This window comes from Chironomus tepperi, unplaced genomic scaffold, assembly GCF_022539635.2.
Source record: "Chironomus tepperi strain 1889 unplaced genomic scaffold, CSIRO-AGI_Ctep_v1 contig_422, whole genome shotgun sequence".
NCBI classification, from domain to species: domain Eukaryota; kingdom Metazoa; phylum Arthropoda; class Insecta; order Diptera; family Chironomidae; genus Chironomus; species Chironomus tepperi.
This window is the reverse complement of record NW_027226544.1, coordinates 654,075-677,284: the sequence shown is the minus strand read 5'-3', so window position 1 is coordinate 677,284 and position 23,210 is coordinate 654,075. Positions and strand designations below refer to the sequence as shown.

Sequence of the window (23,210 nt, the reverse complement as noted above, 5' to 3'; positions counted from 1 at the left end):
TATCAAACCGTCGTCTTTAATGTTAAAATAATTATTATAATTCTAAATTTTAATTAGAATTTACTTCCATAATGAGTTAATTATGTTGTTGAGGTTAATGGTTGCTGAAATTGTTGAAGAGTATACGTCAGCAGAATATGGATAGGATTGATTGAATCACTGGTATATATGACAAGATATATGTAGGCTAAGATAACTGACAGGCTTAAAAATAACTTAAATATTTGCATTTTATTAAGGAAATTTGCATTATTAAAGAATCTTATATATTTTTAAGACTAGACCCTGATACCCTTATACAGAGTACACTCGACCATACTCAACCATACGCAATTTCGTATGGTTATGAAAACAATTTAAAATTCAAATTTTTGACCGTTAAAAATGAAAATTTTTCTATATGAGACCTACACATCGTAAGCAGGATCGTGGGCTGTTCATATGTCATGCCTTAAATTACATAATAATTTCTTCTATTTTAAGTATCCGATAAATCAACTGTCATCCACAAATAATCTACAACAGTCGATCAACAACACTGACAATTGTCAATCACATTGAAATGTGCATGACTCTTTTTTTTTCAAACATACAAATACGTTACATACGATATAAAATTCATAGGTTATACATGACTTACATAAGTGAAATCAATACTGCTGATATTGATGCTTATGATTGAATGACAAAGAAATTTATCTAGTTACAGAGACTTGACATATTGGATATTCATTATCCTGGTTATTTAGTAATTATCATTTGTCTTGGAACGAGTTCTAGGAATAGAAGGATTCGAATTTTCGTTCATTCATGTAATTATGGTCGCTATGTCGATCCTGAATAGCATAATTCGGTTAATTGATCTAAAATTCAGCAACAAATCGGCTTAACTCTGACTTGATGCCATATTCGGTTCGTAATCCGACATCTCGCCAGAAACACACCAGCCTGATTCCAAACTATGTCCAAAATCTTCAATAACCAGCAGTTCCTCTCCCAGAAACATAGTTTCAATCCCATACTTAGAGAAAAATCTCGAAGAGTCACAAATGTAAAATTTCTATTTTTCCTTCCTTATTTTACACAACATTTTTCAAATCTTTTGAGTAATTCTCACATGAACCAAACTTATTCGACATGTGACTCAAGTCGACAAAATACTTCCTTTTATTCACCTACAATAGAGGATGATGACAAATTTTTCTCTTTTATTTGTGTTGTCAAATCCATCAATTTATGTGATGTAAAATGAATCAATTATAGTTAAATGATTAGATGTAGGATTAGACATTCACGATTTACCGGTTCTGTGTGATTTAGGGGATGCTGAACGGAACAGTTCCGGAGTAGAACCGGGACTGTACTGGAATAGGAGCAGGATAAGACGGGTATGAGCTCGAGACATGAGCATGATGAGACCGGGCCAGTACCAAGATGAGTACGGGACATGAGCATGATGAGACCGGGACAGTACCAAGATGAGTACGGGATCAATAAGAGACCGAGACAGTACCGGGACAGGATGGAAAAGGACCAGGATGGAACTGAGACGGGAAATTGCTGCAATCTTCCTTCCCATTCTCGTTGTCGTTATAGCCTGTCCTCAATAAAAAATTCGAATCAACTTGAACCTCTGTCCATTCCTAGTGTGTAATTTAATTCAGTCAAACTTCGTCATCGATGCTCCACAATATAGCAAAATTAATAGGCACAATATGACAATTGCATAACCAATTCATAACGATATCGCATATCAATTACATAAGCCACAAGAAATTCCATAGACTTACTGTTACTGACACTCATAATGACACATATATGATTAAATAATGTGCATTTGTCATCAGTTGTGTATTCTAGAAGAAAAATAGTCAATGATAATAAAGAAATTCATCAATAAAATTGCAATAAGTAAATGAATTTCAGATGATAGAATAACGCGGTTGCTATAATGACGTAAGGATTACACGGAATTATAAGGAAATTGTGTAAGTTCAGAGATTTTTCTATTGATTGTTGCACGTCTTTGTTAACATACTTAGCAAATTGATTGTTCTGTTTGAAAGAATGATTGCTGACTTTTGGAGCTGATTAGCTTTATGGCTGTATGATTATCAGTTTGACATTCTGTAATAAAAAATAATCTTATCCTGAATTTCCTCAAAAACTTCCTTATATGATCTAAATAGAGGTTGAAAGAATTAAAGGCACCGGTCTGTGCACCTAAAATAGCCTGGAGGCGTGCAGCAGCTCTACAGATGACTTCCAAACCCTAAATCTTACGTATTGTAGAAAATTTTGTATTAATTTTCTTCAAATGTAGGTTATATTGCTAATTTTGACGTCAATACATAGCAAACATCACCAACGTCATCAATAGCAATTCCCTTAATTCATCACCTATAATTTATTCCAAATATCAACGAAAAAAGTCACGACAACGTTAACAATTATTTTATTCAATTTAAATAACAATAAACGCAGATAACATACATATGTTACGAAAGACCAGTGTTGTTCAGACTGTATGTTGCGACACATTGGGATTTGCTACACCAGACCCCGTTCTACACTCCTTAGAGCATGTTAAAGTGTAGTGCACTCTAACCAAAGTGTCCCTTAACTCAAAATAATTTGGACTACACTGCCATAACCAAACGCGTCACTAGTGCAATAAAATATTCTCTTCGGATTCGTCAATCGATTTAAATATCAAAAGTGCCTTCTTTCCTACAATTTTAATTAGTGTAATTAGTTAGATTTTAATATTTAAATTTGTAATAACGGGTGTTATTTATTGTATTATTTCTGGTATTCAACAGAATGTTGATATTTTTATGGCACGTCATTCGGAATTCGGTGATTGGAATTAGAAATTGGAGTTAGAAATTGGAATTCATAATTGACAAAGAGCAGCAAAGAGCAACGATAAAGCTAGTTTTAGAGGCCGACTAAGAGAAGCCATGGATTACAGATGATATGCACGGGCAGCGATGTAATTAAGTAAGTATTTCGGGAATCACACGAAAAAAGCTGAAAATTTGGTCCCTGACCAAAGTGGCTCAGGCTTCAAGCTAGAAACTACAGTTTTAGATTATAGAGATTCTAGGTCAGAGTCTCGTCAGTCTGAAGCTTTTTGTCAATCGCTAAAATACCTTAATTAATTATAACCTTTAACAATAAAATCCCCTTCAATATCCATTAATCCATCTCCACAAATAAATCCACGTCTAGTTCCTCAAAGTGAAAAATTGTCCTCAAGAAATATACATGAACAGAACTCTCTGTAACACATGGTTAAGCAATATTTCATGGAACAATAAATTTTGATTAATCGATAAGAGATAGGATATATTCATATACTGAGACATATCCACAACCCTTTTTTATCCATATCTCATCATATTTTCCATTTTATAGCCATTCATTAATGAAAAAAAAAAAAATATTTTTAAAAAATTATTCATTCAGTAAAGGTTGGAGAGAAAAAAAATTATTGATTGTATTGGATATGATGAGCTATATATGTTAAAATTTTATTTAATTCAGTTCTTTCATTGAACTTTTGAAAGTGAAGGCTAAAGAAAGAAAGGAAAAACTAAATTGCTATTATTTGAGGAAAATTTAATTAATCCAGACAGGGGGGGCGATTGGAGAGGCCAAAGAGACAAATGTTGAACATCGAGTGCAAGGGGGACAACAAGAAGGAGGTGAAATAAATTAAAGTATTAAGATTGGACAAAAAAGAACAAAGGATTTAATTGCAACGCATCTTAACAAATAAAGAAGATTCCGAAGGTCAGCAAAATTTAAGAATTTAATACATCTCGAGATATTCTTCAAGTACTGATAAATTTGGAAACGATAGGCAGCAAATTAAGCAAGTAAATTCAGATTGAAAGATATCGCTCAGATCCAGCAAATAAAAACATCGCGCCACATTCTATGGTGAAATCGCAGGTTAAGTGGTGAAATTTCTGAAATTTGAAAAAAAAAAATTGGAATCAGCACCCGTTATTTGAAGTGTGGTGAATTTGGTGAAATTAATTTTTCAAACTGTTGGAAGTGATTTAGTGTGGATTGAAATGTCGACTGAAACTCCAATAAATTCAGAATCAGATGCAGAAACGATCAACTGCTTTGCGAGAAGTGGGCTAGCTAGAACACCAAGTAAATTAAAAATTAAACCAGGAACGGACATAAAAGAAAGAAATCAAATCGAAACAATTGTAACTCCTAGCAAGCAAAATGGACAGAAGAGAGTTGCTGAAGATGAACTGGACCAAATAAGACAAGACATTTTATACGATAAACTGGTAAACAGATTTAATTCGCTCTCAAATGAAATTAAAGAAATGGAAGCAAAAATGGAAAGAAAATTAGATGATAAATTTAATGACTTGAAAGGATATATGGCCCAAACAGATAAGAAACTAGAAGACATAAATGTGAGAATAGAGCAAAATGATACAAGATCAATAGAAAATTCAAAAGCCATAAACATAATGCATCAAAAAGAACTGATGAATAAAATTGACATTGTTGGAGTTAAATGGCCAGAAACAATCAAGCGAGAAATTATCAAGGAAGAGGTCGTCAAATTACTAAATAAATGTAATGTGATAGTGAGCACAAATAATATAAAGACAGCATTTTTAAGAAAAACCACTTCATCTAATTTCCCTCACGTTATGGTTGTCGAATTTGATCAATTCGAAACAAAGCTCAGAATTATGAAAGAAAAAAGGCAATCAAAAATTAAAGATGGGATCTTCTTCGACAACACATTGACATATACGAACGTAAAATTAATGATCGAAGCCAGGAAAATTGCAAAGGAAAAAAATTTCAAGGTCTACCTGAATAACAACAAAGTCTGTATGAGGAAATCCAATGACAGCAAGAAATATATTGAAATTGAAGATGATCTGGAAGTTGTTAAGTTATGGACGCCGAATGATAAAAATCCAATACAAACAAGCAGCAACAATCAGTCAGCATTGTCTTCTATGTCTCAAGGAACATCATCTCAATAGCAATCAATAACCTCGCATCAGCAGCAATTAAGTCCATCTAAAATGAAAAATAATGATTATAATAAAACATCAACTACTGTGGAAAATTATTATTATGGTTCTTTTAATGCATACAAAAATGCCCACATAACATTAAACAATTTTACGATATTTCAATTGAACACCAGAGGAATTAACAATCCAAAAAAATATGACAAAATAAAGATCCTATTATCCCAACTAGAAACAAGGCCTGAAATAATTTGCTTAGGTGAAACAAAGCTAAAAATGAGTTTTCCATCAGGAATATACAATTTGAATGGTTATGAAAGATATAATTGCTGTCGTGATGCTAAAAATAGTGGTGGTGGACTGATGATTTTCATAAAGAAGGACATTCTAGTTAAAAATGTAATAAAGGAATCAACGACCTTCGAGAAAATTAAGATAAACTTCATTATGAATAAGACAGACTACAAGTTACTTTGCTACTACAGAAATCCAATAACGCAATCGATTAATCCATTCATGCAAGACTTAGAGGAGGAGCTGATAGAAAATAGGAAGCATACAATATTAGTTGGAGACGTAAACCTAAATTCCATTGCCGGTGATAAGGATTCAGATAAATATGTCAATTTAATTAAGAGTTATGATATGAAGGTCACAAATTCTATAAAAACAAGAAATGAGAGCGGACGTATTATTGACCATTGCTGTATAAACTTCCTGAACGAAACGAATGTAAAAAATTTCACAATATCATCAAAATTGAGCGATCATAATATAGTAATAACAGAAATGTCAAGCATAAGAAAAGAAAAAAATGAAAACACACAAGAACTTGAAGTAACAAATTGGAAGAAACTATGTACTACCTTTAACAAATTGGTGTCTAAGTCGCAAATAATGAATAAGATGGAACCTAATGAAATAGCGAATCAACTGACGGACATGACAAAGGAAGCAATTACTAAATCAACAAGAAAAGTCAAATATAAACTTAATAAAGAAACGAAAATCTGCTCTTGGTTCAATGTACGTATAATGAATGCAATTAAGCACAAGGACATGATATCAAGAAAGTGTAAGAAGAAAATAGGAAACGTTATGTTAAAAAATAAGCTTATAATGGCCTCAAAAACTCTAAAAAGAATAATAAGAGAGGAGAAGATCAGTTACATTAACAGATCCCTACAAGGCAGCAACTTAAAAAAAATTTGGAAGAACCTGAACGAAATTGTGGGAAGAAAAACAAAAAATGATAGTATTATGGGAATAAACAACGAGAATGGTGAAATCATTAATGATCCAATGGACATTGCCGAAAGGTTTAGCAAGTACTTTATCGATTCAGTGAATGAAATTAAGACTAAATTAACTAAGAGTTTACATCCAATAAAAGAAAAGTCAATTACTAAATCAATAATGCTAGAAGATACCTCAGACGAGGAAGTCCATGCCATCATTGCATCCCTGAAAAATTGTGCTCCTGGAATTGATGGGATTAGATCAAAGCATATTAAATCAATAGCAAACGATATTACTCCGGTTCTTGTGCATCTTATCAACAGAATTATGAAAACTGGAATATATCCAGAAGTCTTCAAAGTTGCAATAGTGACACCGATAAATAAATCAGGGAAAAAAACGCAAATTAATGATTATCGACCAGTGTCAATTTTAACAACGTTCAATAAGATAACAGAAAAGATAATACACAAGAGACTGACTGACTTCACTGATAGCTACTTGAATATTATCTACAAAAACCAGTATGGGTACAGACCTAAATCAAGTACCGAGAATGCAGCAATAGAACTATTGAACCATATTCAATTAGCAATTGATAAAAAAATGAAAGTATCCGCGATATTCATGGACTTGAGTCGTGCATTTGACATTATAAATGTTGATAAAATGATACATACCCTCAATAATTATGGAATCAGAGGAAAGACCTTGAAACTGCTGAAAGGCTATCTAACCAACAGGAATCAGAAAGTAAATATAAAAGGAGTCCTCAGTAATCCAAAGACATTTTCACAGGGAGTCGTTCAAGGGTCCGTTCTCGGAAGCTGGCTGTTTTTGTTATACTTTAATTCAATAGCAGATCTGAAGTTAAATGGCAAGCTGTTCCTGTTTGCTGATGATTGTGTCCTGATAAATGTTCATAGAAAAGATGATATAATAGAAGACAGCATCTGTAAAGACATGAAAATAATAATTAATTATCTAAATGATAAGGAACTGCTGCTAAATACTGAAAAAAACGAAAGTCATGATCTTTCAACCAATGGGAATGACTGAGAAAATGGAAGAAATAAAAATTATTCCAAAAGATGAGGATGAATTCAAAATTATTGGAACGTATGTCATAAAAAGAGTGAAAGAAATTCGTTATTTAGGACTAATAATCGATGAAGATCTCAAATGGGAATCTCATATTCAAAATGTGGAGTCTAAAATAGCCAATGCAACAGCAGTTTTGTGGAAACTACGATACAGTCTCCCTATCGACACTAAAAAAAGAATATACAAATCCCTGGTTGAAACTCACATAAGATACATGATCAATGTGTGGGGAAGTGCAACGGACTCAGCTTTAAAATCATTACAAATTGTTCAAAACCGGGCGTTGAGGAATACATATAATCTTGATAGGCTACTGAACAGAACAGAAATGTACTTGAATCATGTGGATGGAAACTTGCCTGTAAGAGGAATTTACTTTGTGAAAGTCGCTGAATTTGTGTATAGAGTGATAAAAAAACTAAACTATTCTAACATAGCATTTGAAAGAATGCAAGTTAGAAAGGGTAGAAGAAGTAATGATAACTACCTGAAGCCAGTAATCACGAGAACAGTAAAGGCAGCAAAAACAATGACAGCAATAGGTCCAAGAATATTCAACAGTCTTCCGGATGATGCTAAAAATAGTGTTCACTTTGCTGGATTCAAGAAGGCCTTAAGCATGTATGTCCACCAAGAAGAAAATATCAAGACATACTTGAATGCATGTTTTATCGATAAATTCAAAGGAAATGGCTAAAAAGAAAAGGAAAGGAAAAGTAATTAGTAAAGTTCACGACTCATCTAAAGAATTGAAAAATTAACGAATACTTAACTGATATTATCGATGGTTCTCCTAATCATTCCGCTGTCAACGGATGTTTGATCAATGTTAGATGGGTTAAGCTGCATCGTTCACGACTAATTGAATGCTAACTTAAGTTATTAAAATTTTAATTTCACTTTTTTTTTTTTCAACTTTAATCTTCAATATTTGTAAACACGTTTTTTTTTACTAAGAGGATACAATTGTGTAAAATATCTGAGAGGATTAATTTTTGTAGAGTTTTGGAAGTTGAGTTTGTAGATCAAAAATTTAAATTTAAAGAAACGGTTACAAGTTGTTAACTCGATAATTACTTAATTAATTGATAATTCTGAACTTAAATTATGATTAATTGATTTAAAAGAAGATTTCTTAAAGGCACCTAGATGCGTTGAAACTTCTTGGTACTGATTGAATATATATATTGTACAAATAATGTAAGACAAAGGTTTTTTATGCCTTATTGAATGATCTAGCTAACATTCAAAAGGGCTTTTTCCTTTGCAATGATGAAAATATAATGAATAAATAATAATAATAATAATAATGTACGGAGTTTATTTTACCATTTTAAAGGTCATTTAATTACTAAATAAGTTTATAATAACATTTTATTAATCAATATTCTAGTTAAAAATTGGCAGGAGGATCAATGGATCAATAATAACTTCCCAACGTTCCCCAAGTAGGATGAAAGGATGAAATTCCAATCTTATGAAGATTTGACACTCTAAAATTCATATACAATATTTTAGTTGCCATACAATTGACGCAGCAGACTCAGATATGAATAACTAGTGTTGAAAATCTGAAAAGAGTCAACAAATTTGAATTCTATTTCAAAAAGATAAGGAGGATGCTGAATTAAATTGACCAGAGCTCGAAATCTAATTGGATTTTGTATTGAAAAGTCCTTTCAACTCGACTCGACTCCATTCTAACTTCAAGTCAACTTCGAGCATTGATAGAAATTTACCAAATTTAAATCAAATATAATAAGCAAGGAACATAAGACACAGCGAATTCTACTCAAATTAAATCCTTACCTTTGCAAATGTTTCATGAGAAATCATCACAAATCCAAATCCGCTAACAACTTTCGGTCTTTTAGACATCCTTAGAATCATTACCACCATTTTCTTCACCTTCAAATCCTTAATTGTATACCAATTTGCGTCATAAATTTCATTACAAATATTTGTACTAGAATCAATCAACTTCTGTCCATGGTAACATAATAAATAAATTTGAAGGAATATTATAAGCAGTACACCGCTATAAATTAAAATTTGTGTTGGATCATCGAGAATTACAAGTTGAAAGCAGATAAGACATAAAACAAATGATCCATAAGAGAAATTAATGAGTAGAACGGATGAGAAAATTGATTCCAAGAGGTTACTTGCTTCTATTAATTTCATATGTTGATGTACGACTTGTTTAACATCATCAATTTGGACATTCGAATCGTTCAAGATGACTTTGAATTTTTTCCCAACAATATCGAAGTTCATTGATAAAATTATGATGAATGAGTACAGGATCCAGTCACCAACGTATAATGCTGAAAAGCTCAGGTAGGCATTGTACGTCATACAGGTACAAGCTATAATATAATTAATGCCAGTTGTGTGATCAAATGGAATCCAAATTTCAACCCGAAAATATTTTGTGCCATTTTCGATGTAACTTTTGATGAAATCCAGGACAGCAAATATTATGGTAAGGATTAATAGCAATCCATACATGATTTCACGTTTGATCAAGACTTTGTGATACTTTTTGACATTGTACAATGCTTGTTCCTGACTAGTCTTTGGAAAAACTTCATCTAGGAGCTGCAGGAATTTTTGGAGCTTCTCTTTTCTACAGCAAATCATGAAAAATCTACAAACTAAGAATATATTATTACAAACATTTGGAATCGTCCGCAGCACTAGTCTTGGATCATCTATGTGAAGAATCAGGTACATTCCATACAAAAATGTGAATCCAGACATCGAAAAGGCACAAAATATAAAGTAAATTTTCCTCAAAAAGTTCCTGACTTTCCTTCTGTTTCTAATGTTTTCATTTTTCCACTCAAATCCGGCCCATTCTAAAACACTTAAAGGAATCTTGTAAAAGTCTTCTAGTGATAATACATCATGATTTATTCCAAATATTTTCAGGACACTCAAAGCTATGAGCAATATTTTCTTATTGTCCTGATTTCTTCTACCTGTGAACATTTTGAATGCTTTATGTGAACTGAAAATTTTCATATATTATGCTATAAATTAATTTTAATATCTTTTAAATGATTAAATATTTATGTCACATGCTTTCCGGAATTGTGAGATTGAGGGAAGCAGAAGTCTGACTAGGGTTTTCCGTAGTCTCGGATTGATCAAGATTCGACAAATTTTCGAGACCGAGACAAGGAAATGTCCCAGTCTTAAGAAATGTTAAGCTTGACTTAAAAATGAACAAATACACAACTGGCGACCGAGTTAAGTACCGCGATATGTTCATTAATGAATAGAGTAAAAACCGATCCAAAGCATTTTAACTGAAGGACAGCAGCCTTACAATCAGACTAAATAAGTAAGGCTTACGACCTTTAATTTACAATATCAACATGTTCAAAGAAAGCAACTTAAGATAAACGTATAATTTCGAATAACGGATCCTGACTGAGACTCGAACTGACGTCTTACGATTTCCGGTTGTCTACCGGGGGTTATTCGACGATTTAGCAAAATGTCATTTATAAATTAAACGTTTTCTGCACCCCACTTACACCTGCACTCGCTATGATATACCGTTTGATCCATTATTAAGATCCAATTCCAAAAATAATTGACGAAAACGTCAATGCTACCTAGAAAGTACATTATATTCTGACATATGGAGGACAACTAACAAAAAAATAAAAAATAACACCTGAATATAGACCTATAGAGTAAAATATCAAAAAACCAAAATTTTTCTAAAGAATTTATTATTTAAATTACAGTAAGTACAATAATTAAAATTCCTAAAACTAATCTCATCAAATATTAAACTCTGTTACTTGAACTGAAGCCTGTCGATCTTGTTGTTTTGTAAAATATACACAATTGGCCGATTGTTCTATAAATATGAGATATATAATTAGATACAAATAGTAAGGTATCAATAATAGATGTAATTATGCCTTTGGGGAAATTTTGAAATTTTGAAGAAGAATTTTAGTTCTATTTATGGAAGTGCCAATCATAGAAATCCAAAGAATCTAGAGAATTTTCCTTCAAAATTTTCTCAGCTTTTCCCCACCCACTCACCTTTCTGCTGAACAAAGTATATCTGTTTAGGAAACACATAACTGTACAGCACATAAAACGCTAAGAGTATGCAGATGAGAAGAAATGCTATTGATGATAAGACCACTATAAGTACTGTAGAAATTTCCGGCTCGTCTGATTTTTCTGCCAACAATACATGCCTGCATATGATAAAAAATAATTGAGAAATTTTATAAATTTTTTTATGTTCTTATAAAAACTTTTGCTTTCATTGTTGGGGATTGCCACAGTGTTGTTATCTTAGTTCTTGTAAATATGTATGGCCAATAGCTCTATATTTGATAAAGTGTACATGCATATCATGAGAGGGAGTGTTATCCCGAACAGCACATGTCGGATCTATGTTATCGATCTATGTTCTGGTAACCAGAAGGCGTGACTCTGGTAATGTGCTGGGTTTAATCCGAATTCAGCAACAAGTCAGACCCGTCAGCAATTTAATTCAGCACAAGACCGGTGTGGTTCTGACTAAGTGTCGAATTTGCATTAAACTCGACACCAGGCCGACGTGATTCTGACTTAGTGCCTGATCTGGATTAAATTCTGTCCCAGATCGGCGTGACTCTGACTAAGAGCCGTATTCGCTTTAAAATCGATACCAGGCCGACTTGACTTTGACTTAGTGCTGATTTCACATTTAACTCGGTCTCATACCGACGTGACTATGATTTGGTGCAATATTAGGTTAAAACTCAGCACCTGCTTGGTTTGTCTCTGGCATGATTTGATGGATAAACCGATTTGTTCTATTTGGGCTAAAAATTCCTAGGTTGCATTACTAGTTGTAGAAAAAAATGCTAGAAGACCCATTAACCTGAGCTAATAGTAGTTTTGAAGGATAGACCCGACTGCAAACGTATCCTTCATGTGAAAATGAATCCACATGCTCTTTAGTCAATGAATTAAGTAACAAATTAAACATAGATTAACAATGAATTGCAACGTAATTACGAACAGGTCTGTTGCAGTTATACACTCTTGATAGACGTTGCCACGATTAATAAAGACCATCTTAATTTCAAAATAAATTCACAGACTCAAGAATGTAAGCCTGAATGTAAGATGACATTAAATACCAACACTGAAATCATACATCCTCAACACAATTCTTCCAAAAAAGCACAAAAAAAAAATTATTTTTACCTCGTTGACTCCTCGAAAATGTCACTTATTGTCATTTCCTCCTCCGTCGTTGTTTCCAGCATTGTTGTTGTTTCAACTTTTGTCGTTTCTGTCACCACCTCCGTAGTTATCTCCATCATTGTACTTGTTGACATTTCGGTTGTCAAGTCATCTCCAAAATTATTAAAATCAAAATTCTCAACACAATCATCGTGAAGCCACATGTATCCTTCACTGCAATTCTTTATGCATTCATTGTCAGCTATCATATAAAAATTATCATGGCAAATGCATCCGTCGGCTGTACAAATTCCATTTATGCATGGTGGATTGCACATCGCAACACATGTACAATTGCGATTATCCAAAAATTTATAACCAGGATGGCATTCACAAATATTTGGTCCTATACAATCACCATTAATGCAATCATGTCCATCTTCAAATGAGCATATTGGTATGCATGTGGACGTTTCGATTGATAATTTATAATCTGATGGACATACGCATTGATCCTCTAAACATTTGCCATTAATGCACTTTTTATGGCATATTTTAGAGCATTTACCATTATACATTTCATATCCATAATTGCATATGCATGTTGCATTTTTATTACAGCTTCCATTTGTGCATGTACGACGACAATCTTTAAGATCCTTGATCACATTTGCCTCAAAACATTCGTTAGGTATTAAATATTTCTTGAAGTTATCATGACAGTGGCAAACGTTTGGTTTTATGCAGTCGCCATTAATACATGCTGGATTACAATGCGGCACACAAGTTCCATTTGAGTTCTTCTCGTATCCTTCATTACATACACAAATATTCGGACCAGCACAGACACCATTACGACAATTATCGCATACCGGCTCACATTCAAATTCTGATATTTGCTTAAATCCTTCATGACATTGACACTTGCTTGGTGCATAACAATAAGCATTGATACAGTCAAAGTCTTCCTCAGTAAATGAACAGATTGGATCGCAATGTGTCTCATTGACTTTCTTATAATCTCGTTTACATGTACAATGGTTTGGTTCTGAACATTCCATATTGACACCACATGGATGATCACATGTTGGCATGCAGTTGTAGTCGCTGACTTTGTGGTAGCCGGTGTTGCACTCGCACTAAAATTGTAAAAGAATGGTGATGAGAAAAGGAAGTTTTAAGATTTTTAAGGTTATATGTGATTAGTTTTTGGGCTGTTAGGACAAAGTTTGCTGTTGCATCAAAGGAGAGATGCCTGAGCTGTAGACGGACTCCAATGATGTGAAGTGGAGGGGCTTTTTTGGACTTTTGGAATCCTGACTCCCAGAGTCAAAGATCTGGTTAGGGATAGATATTTTTGTGAATAGCTCATGCAGTGCCTGAACAGATATGCACCTTGCTGATGAATATGTTCACAAAATTGAGTATGCTCATCTTAGGGTGTTAGGGTGTTAGGGTTTTAAGGACTTAAGGTATACCGTATAGCACAGTTGCAAAATAGGTTCCTGTGAAAGGCAAAAACCGTACAAATTCTTGATTATTTGTTTTATTTTGAAGGATAAACTATATAAATTATCAAGAATTTGTACGGTTTTCGCCTGCCATAGGCACCTGTTTTGCAACTCTGCAGTATAGCACTTGATTTAGAGCAGCAAGCAATAGAGTCAGTTTAATATTTCAACTGAGAGAGATAATGAATCACAGCTGATCTGTATGGCCAGCGAAGCAAGAAGATTGAGGGTTTCAGCTCCGATCAATAGCCCAAAAGGTACATAATGTAGAAATGGCTGAAATTCGGCCAGTGGACGAGACTCTGACATCAGGTCAGATTCGATGAAATCCGGCCTGATCACAGAGTTAAGCTGACATTAATATAATTTGAATATTTGGACTTTCCGGGTAAGCAGATTTGATCATTTCTGAGAATTAAATTATCTCAAATTTAACTTTTATAACGGAAATGCAAGCTAAATATAACATGTAAACATTTATTTCATGCACAAGATTCCATTCACTTAAATATTTTCATAGAAATTTTTCCAATAAACTATGAAAATATAGTCGGCAATTTTCATAATAAAGCCACTTTGACACAATGTTTACATTCCAATTAGTTTGCTGTAAATCTCACAAATGAATCAATAAAAATGCACGGAAAAAATCAATGAATGAACAATTTTCCTTCCTATTTTTTTTTTTTGTTCACGCTGGCTCACACAAAGGCAATAAAAACAGCAAATAATGCCAGCTGTCATTCAGCTGTGAGAAAGATTTGAGTCTCATAAATTTATTGAACTGTATACTCACCGTATTATTTCCAATACAATAACTATTCACACAATTTACTCTCCCACAATCGGGTTCACATTTATTGAATTTCTTGATGAAGCCCTTACAACATCCTTGAATGCTTTTGTTGATCCAGTAAGGTGTTGATAAATTTGTTACGACTAATTGTCTGGGAAATTAATGAACGAAAAATTAAAAAAATTGTTTATTTTTAAAAAGGGAATTTAATTTGGTTGTAAAATTGTACTGTAAATCATTCTACAAAATTTGTAACCTTCAGACATGTGCCGACTAGTTTTGGCTACATTATAAACAATGAGTTTATGAACTGAATGAACTTAGATTTTTGCTGGATTACCTGATGACCCTACGGATTGTTTGCAAAATTGAGGCGATGGATAGTGAAAACTTTGAAGAAACCATGAGGAACAAAAATTAATTTTTAAAGCTTTACAATGGCTGCCAAATAGCTATTAAGTAGAATTTTGTGACAGGTTAAGAAACTAGGCGGTGTCGTATTTATATGAAATACCGCGGTATTAGGCGGTAATTAAATGGATAACGCGGTGTTACCGTCTAGTTTCTTAGCATAGGTTTTATGTTATTCTAATTTTAGTCTCAGTAGTAAATTTGTGTTCCATAACTCAAAATTTACATGCTTCCACCAAAGCAGTTACTTAGTCTGCCATGCCTCCATTTAAGGAGTCCTTCACTGGTGTCTAAATTGGAAGTGCTTGCCAATAAATTAAATTCGCTTTACTCGGAGTCCAGACTTCAGTAGAAGCAACTTTTTGGACTTATGTAATCTGGTCATCCCAAAATTTTTAGTGTTCATTACAGGAGCGTATCTAGGGGAGGATCTAAGATAAACCCTTTTTTAGCACAAAATTCTTCAATTAGGCTAGGGCTTTTTTGGAAATCTTAAACGATTTCTGGTAAAGTACCTTGCATTGTATGACTAAATAAAGTTTAATTTAGTGACAATAGAAGGGATTTGGTTGAACTCCAAGGAGAAATAAAGCTTTTGGATCCCGATCTAATTTTTAATTTATAAATTAACATGATACTGCCCATGCAACCAAAATGTACCATAACATTATTATTTCTAATGATATTAATGTTCCTAATGTTATGTTCCTAAAATACATTTTTACAAATTGAAAATTTAGTGTGAATATGGTTTAAAAATTCTGCGTTGCACTCTAGTTTCAGCCTTGTTAGCCGTTAAATTTAGTAACTCATCACATCATTTTTCAGTGTCTTATGTAAGTCTAATGTTATACAGAACTCGAAAGTATTATCTCTTAATTGTATTATAATTTTGATAATTCTGTTACAAATCACTCATATTGACCCATATGATAAACATTGTGAGCATAAAACCATTCATCCGAAAGAGAACGAGTTTAACAGCGAAAATTTTTCACACAAACTTCCTTAAATCATTAAAATGAATTTGATGTCTTCAAAATTTATTTTAATTCAAACTGTCACACTTCGCCCGTCGCCCGTCGAACAGATCAACTGTGATCCATGACCTCCCATAGATGACACCCAAAGCTGGCTCAATCGCTGGCTTCTGCCTAGTAATTACCAATACTGTCTCTATCGACAGCTTCCATCCAGTAGAATAATCAAAAAATCCTCAAAAATAGACATTAACTTACGGTATAATGATCTCACAAACACCAAAATCCAATGCAAATGCATAATTTCGAATATGAATTAAAAAGATTAAAATAATACTAAAAATTTTCGTCTTCATCCTATGAAATAAAATTCATTAAATTAAGAATACTACAGTTTAACTATCGAACATCTCGCAAGAAACTGAAAAGCTGAACATTTTTTTGTTGTTTTCAATTTTGAGAATTTTAACTTTAAATCCGAGAGAAAATGCGGAGAGAAAAAAAAAGAGAAATTGAAAAATTAATTCTTTTTTGACAATATTAAGTTCCAGAGATGAATAAAGTCATAAATAAATGACAGCTGATAATTGAGTTGACTCATGAGTCGTCTCTGTATTTATGTCCAACAATGTCTCGATGTCGTAATTTCTTATCAACTTTTTTCATCCGCTTTCATTTGTTGTGATTTTATTTTCATTTCCAGTTCCATTTTTAAACAGAACAGCATTAATGACAAATCATTTAGAACTGATTCTTTTTGGTCTGGTCTGTTTGGATATCACTTCTGATGTGGGAATGAAGTTAATTGCTATTTTTTTTTTTAGATAATTTCTTCTCTGTCTGTGAATGAATTCGTGTTATGGACGTGAAAACGATTGGGTTTGTGTGGTAAATAAACTTCATGGGGTTTTATAATTTGTTGCTTGTTATGTCTGTTGGAAGAATTGGATGAGTATTGCGAACTTTTCGGAGAATTTACAGGAATATTGTAAATAGAACAGAATTCTTTACTGGAAATTCTTTGAACTGTAAACCGTATGCTGTTTTGATCGTGATCTCCTAAAGTGTGTCGTAGCACAAAAAGGTTTGGACAACTTTGAGTAAATGACTATCTAAATATCACGAATTGGGTAACAGATCGAAAATCAGGTCCCAAAATGGTGACCTGATGAAACTCTAACTTGGTGCCAAATTCGGCTTAAATCCGGAACTATGTCGGAGTCAAACCTTTTTGTTGCTAAATTTTGTAACCTACCTGCACTTGTGTAGCATGGACAGTTGCTTAAGATGTATGAATACATGTTGCCCACGACAAACTGTATGCTATGCAGATTTTAGGAGCAAACGGCGTAGATATGGCCGATAATCCGACCCCAGGTGGACTTTACACTAGTCTGAGGTGGGTTTTCATGGAAACTGGGCTGTTTCTAGAGCCACGGTGGCCAGAAACAGGATTTTTGGTAATTTCTAGGCCGTGTGATTTCGGAAACAAGTCGGTCAATTGATACAAAATCTCGGATGCCTTTCGGGATTTACCATTAGTGTGTGACTTATTTAGTAACATTTGGTCTAGTTTTGACGTAATTTTATTCACACATGTGTCAAATAATTTCATCAAAAACTTCAAAAGACCCCCAAACCGAACTATATATCACATATTAAAAAGTACCTTAAAAAGTCAAAAATTCACAATCATATTTAATGAGCTCTTATTCCAGTAAAAAAAGGTTAATTTCTTCTCATCCAAACAAAAATCTTCGTGATTTCATTCAATTTCGTAAATGAGCAACAAAAAAAAATTAATGACTTTTTAGATGAAACAAAATAGCAAATCAGTTCGCATTCTATAAGACGAAATGAAAATGAAAATGAAAACTCAATTTTCTCTCGGTTTACAGAAATAAATCAAATCGTATATCCGAAAGAGCTTAAAATTTAATTTTTGAAGGTCGACTGGATCAAAGGTAATATGGGTTAGTTATTGATAGACATTATGTGGGTCGGAAGTTACACTCGAGTGACATCAGGTAAATGATGAATTATCGTGGGCAAATCTTAAACTTTAGTCAAAATGTCAGCTGAAAAAAGTTTGAAATTTGACTTGCTTTCGTCATAATTCTCAAGTTGTAATTGACAACAAGGCACGCAAATTCCTTTACTACGTAAGAAAATAATCTTAATTGATTCCCATCCATAAACTTATTAATTGCTCTCGATGTAACATCAAAAAAATGTAAATAAAAATTTCATTATCATAACAAAAAAGTCAAATATTAATTCCACGAGAGGCTGTAAAATATCAATCAACAAGTTTGAAGTTGAATGTATGGCAATAACGGCCGAAAGGAAGCAGAATTCTGAATGAAATTGATACTTTATGGAAGTTTTGTCAGAATTTTTTGGAATTTAAGATTTTAACGAACTTTTCATGCTTGAATTCAATGAATTTTAGAATTTCAAGTTGTAACGAACTTTTCAAAATTTAATTTTTACAAACTTTTTAAATTTATATTTTAACTTTTTTTTGAATATCAAATTTTAACGAACTTTTCAAATTTGAATTTTACCGAAATTTTAAAATTTGAATTTTAATGAACTTTTGAAATTTAGGTTGTAACGAACTTTCAAAATTTGAATTTCAACGAAGTTTTTGGAATTTAAATTTTAACGAACAATAAAAAATTTGAATTTTAACGAACATTTCAAATTTGAATTTTGACAACAATGTAATAAAAATTTTAATGTTTTCAATATTAAATTTAAACCAGCTTCAATCTAAACTCAGTCTGTCTCAAAAAAAAATCTGACAAATCTCCCCTTACATCTCAAGACAGTTTGAAAAGAAAAACAGAACTCTGTTTATTTAATAATGTTTGACCATCTGACATAGGTCTGAATATTTTCTTTCTTTCTTCTTCATCCACATCTTCATAATATTTACACTTACAGCCAAAAAGAAGAAGAAGGAGAAAATCGACTACGAAATGATTAGAAAATGATTGCAAGTCATGTGTAGTTTAATTAAACTTCTTTTATTGATCTTTTTTTTTTCTCCTCCCAATCGATGACACGAGATGTCAAACATTCGTGATGTGCGTGGATTTAGATACAAAAATTTTAGTACTTGATACACTTATTACCACTCTTGAATCTTCGATCTTTGACGTAGCCTGAAAGCAGAGATAAAAATTAGTGAGAATTGTTTGTTTATTTCGAAATATGAAGCGCATTTTGAGGTTAATTATTTATAAAGTGAAAATCTGTTGGTTTTATGATGAATTAGGGTATGGAATCAGTTGTAATGAACGCTTGCCATCATATAGTCACTGAATATGGCAAAATAGTTGACTATCAATGCTTATTCGTGAATTAAACTCAAAAAAACTTTTTGAGGTGAGAAATTTTTTGGAATTTTCAAAAATTCAAATTTCAAAAAAACCGTTGAAAAATTATCATTTCAAAATAAATAATTATTTCAAAATTCAAGATAACGGCCATAAAAATTAAATCCTAAAAGCAAAAATCTTGACTTTCTATTTCAATATCATCTAAAAATCATGTGCTACCCAACAGCATCTATTACTCTTATAATTTTGTTCAACTCTATAAATAATTCCTATTAAAAAATTTTTAAGTAAAAATAGCAACAACAAACCAGAGTAACATAAACACATATTCGGACCAGAACATATGCCATTTTCACATGTTGGATTACACGTGGGAACACATCGTTGCGAGTCAGTCGCGTCCTTGACATAGCCTTTATTGCACGTACATTGATTTGGTCTGTAAAAATAATAAATAAAATGAGAAAGTTTTTCATGGAATTTTTGTGACATCAACAGACCCTGTGCATTGGCCGTTCAAACACTTTTGGTCGCACTTTGGTGAGCAGAATTTTCGGTTTGGTTCGGGTGTGTAGCCGGGATTACAGTTGCAAGTTTTGTCGGGATTGCAGACTCCGTTTTCACAACCTAGTAAATTTTAACGGTTAAAAAAAATTTGAATTTTATCGGTTATTTAATTTTTGAATTTTTAACGGTAATTTAATTTTTGAATTTTTAACGGTAATTTAATTTTTGAATTTTCAACGGTAATTTAATTTAATTTTGTGAATTTTTATCGGTCAATAATTGTTGAATTTGGTAATTAAGCACTTACCAACTGGACACATAGCTTTACATTCACCAGCCTCAGTCCTAACATAATCAGGATAACATGTGCATGTCTCAGGTTCCGTACATAATCCATTTACGCACCCCTTACTGCAAATCGGTAAACATTTTCTAAAAATATGCTTACTTCGCTGATAGCCGTCACAGCAAGTTTGAATACGCGATAAGGTCGGGTCAGACTTAATAAATAATAAAAAAATGTACAAATTAATGTGAAATGGAAGTAAAAAAGTTTTTTTGTGGCTTTTTTGCGTCAGGTTGCTTGTTCTGTGTCAATTAATTTTAATTTACAGGAATTGGATTGAGGTAATTTTAACTTACACCATTACCATGAGCATCAACGTTGTTTGTAAGCGATGCGGTCCTTATTTTAAAAAATAAACAAATTAAAAATTATGAAATTTTTTATTCAACATCCTCTTCCACAACTTACGGCACTTCCTTTACACAAATTCCACTCGGCATTGAGCTCAATGTCTTGTTAATAAATTTATCCAATGCTGCCTTTGATACATTTGATGGTCTTGGTGGAATCGGAATCGGAATCGGAATACTTTGATTTTTTTGCTCATACCCATGGTCATGTTCCGACATATTGAGTTGTGGATATACATTTTTATATCTCCAATCATCACCACGCTCAATGTCTTGCAAATGTTGTGTTGAATTTATCAAATGAGTCACGTCAACATATTGACAGCTGACTAAACTGATTGCGAGAAATGCTAAGCCGATTAATGACTTTGAATCCATTCCGATTGACATTGAAATGAAAACTGGATCGGAGAGTTTTGTTTTTTGTAGTTTCTAGCTTTTACTGATTATATTATTTTTTTTTGCTGAGATTCTGGAGAAATTGAGAATTTAGTAGAAATGACTTAATTAAGTTGATTATGAGATTTGAATAAGTAGAAAAGGTGGAAATGCATGCAAAAGACGCATTTTGGACTAAAAATTGTCTATTGATTCTTGCGTAGGTCAACAAGGTCTACAAGTAGGTAAATCTCACTTTTCGCCTTAAAAATGGATCGAAGTCAGCAGTCATGACAAATTCACGTCTTACGTCGACGTAACGGTACTTTAGGGAACATGCTGTGTTGTTTGATAAAACTTCTGATACTTACTTACTTCACTGGCTCTACATATCATTTGTGATCCATGACCTTACTTAGATGTCACTTGAAACTAGACCTATCGCTGGCTGCTGCATGAGAATATCCAATACTAAATTCAAAACGGTCTTTGTCACAAATTCAGACCATCAAACCCAGTTAACTATCCCAAAAGCACACCGTGTTCAACAGGATACGCTCTCATTATTTTTCTCTAATTTTGTCAAAAGAGATGGCAAAAGAGTACGAGAACCGCTAAAGTATTCTTGAAGAGAGGCTGTTGATAGAGACAGTAAAGCATTTGATATATGTAGGTAATTGGCAAAGGGCATATGAATCATTAATGATCTATATGACCAGCGAAGTAAGCAAATCAATTCGTTAAGACATTCCTTCGACCGTAGATCCGAAGATGTCCTGATGCCAATATGACAGGCCATTTTACTCATTTTTTCATCAAAAAATGAAATTTGCTACATTTTGCTGCTTTAATATTCCAGAAAATTCCTGAATAAGTCTTCAAATCTATTAACTTGAACTTAATTCTCAAAAAACACCTAATTAAAGTTTATATAATTCTATTTGTAATATTTAACACTTAGAATGATCAGAACTTAAACCATAATCATTCATTCATGATGCAATTTTCCTAAAATACTAATAAGTAATGATTACATTTTATTATAAAGCTGATGCAAGATGAGTAAAGTGTGTGGGAATCTAATTACAAATTTGCAAACCATTAAAATACATAACAGAAATTCGATATATACGTTACAAAACATGAATGATGAATTGATCGTAAGTAATACATACTCTTAATATTACGTATGCACCAATACACACACAATCTGTCGTTAAAATACGTAATTGTTTATAGTCATAATTGATATTTAGATATCTATTAATTTTATGAATTATTTTGTTGTTGTTGCCATATGGAATTTGGAGTGACTTAGACAGGTCTGAGACTGTCTATCGAACTAAAATCCTTAATTCTCTTTAAAAAGGTAATTAAATTTTGGAATTAAATGGAATTTTCTAAGAGATTTGAATATTTTTGGGCTTTTGTGAATGAACTATTACTGCTTATATTTAGAACTTATTTATATATTATTGACATTGATACTTACATATGATAAGCATCACCAATTTTGTTCTTGCTATTTTGTTGCTTTTGGAGATGATTGATTTCCACCTCTGCACATTACTTGGCGTAGAAATCCAGCATCATATCAATTCTATTTACATACCTAACCATCCTATATACCACAAGTTTGTTAATCGATCCAAAACTAGGCACCAGGCTAACTTGACTCTGACATGCTGCTGGATTTAAATTGAATCTAGCACCAAGTCTGAGTCACAATGGCCTGAGACTGGAGTTTTGACGCGATTTGTGCTATTCGGATACGATTTGTGGATCGTGAATCGCATAAATTGATTTGACATGGCTTGAACAGCGAAAAAGCACAGCAACTTTCACAGGAATTAAATCCGGGTCATTAGGATCGATTTGTCGACATTCTAACGACACAATTTCATTGCTTGGCTATTGCTGGTTTTTCGCTGTTTTTCAAAGAATTAGGAAACCTAATGAATGACCTCCCATTAAAGTAGTCTTTAAGTCTGATTGCATATGGT

The 23,210-nt window shown here is 32.7% G+C and overlaps 1 protein-coding gene across 1 annotated transcript; it reads right to left on the bottom strand.

Annotated features, from left to right (window-relative positions):
• Positions 1-11,099: 11,099 nt before the first annotated feature.
• On the bottom strand, positions 11,100-21,249 carry LOC139097426 (tenascin-like). The gene is made up of 10 exons (XM_070649252.1): positions 20,888-21,249; positions 20,776-20,818; positions 20,441-20,633; positions 20,127-20,253; positions 19,935-20,065; positions 19,404-19,449; positions 14,889-15,039; positions 12,603-13,720; positions 11,439-11,599; positions 11,100-11,247 (listed from the first exon to the last, which is right to left on the bottom strand). Exons 1-10 carry the CDS (start codon positions 21,217-21,219, stop codon positions 11,168-11,170), a joined length of 2,382 nt encoding a protein of 793 aa, XP_070505353.1. The 5' UTR covers positions 21,220-21,249; the 3' UTR covers positions 11,100-11,167.
• Positions 21,250-23,210: the final 1,961 nt, after the last annotated feature.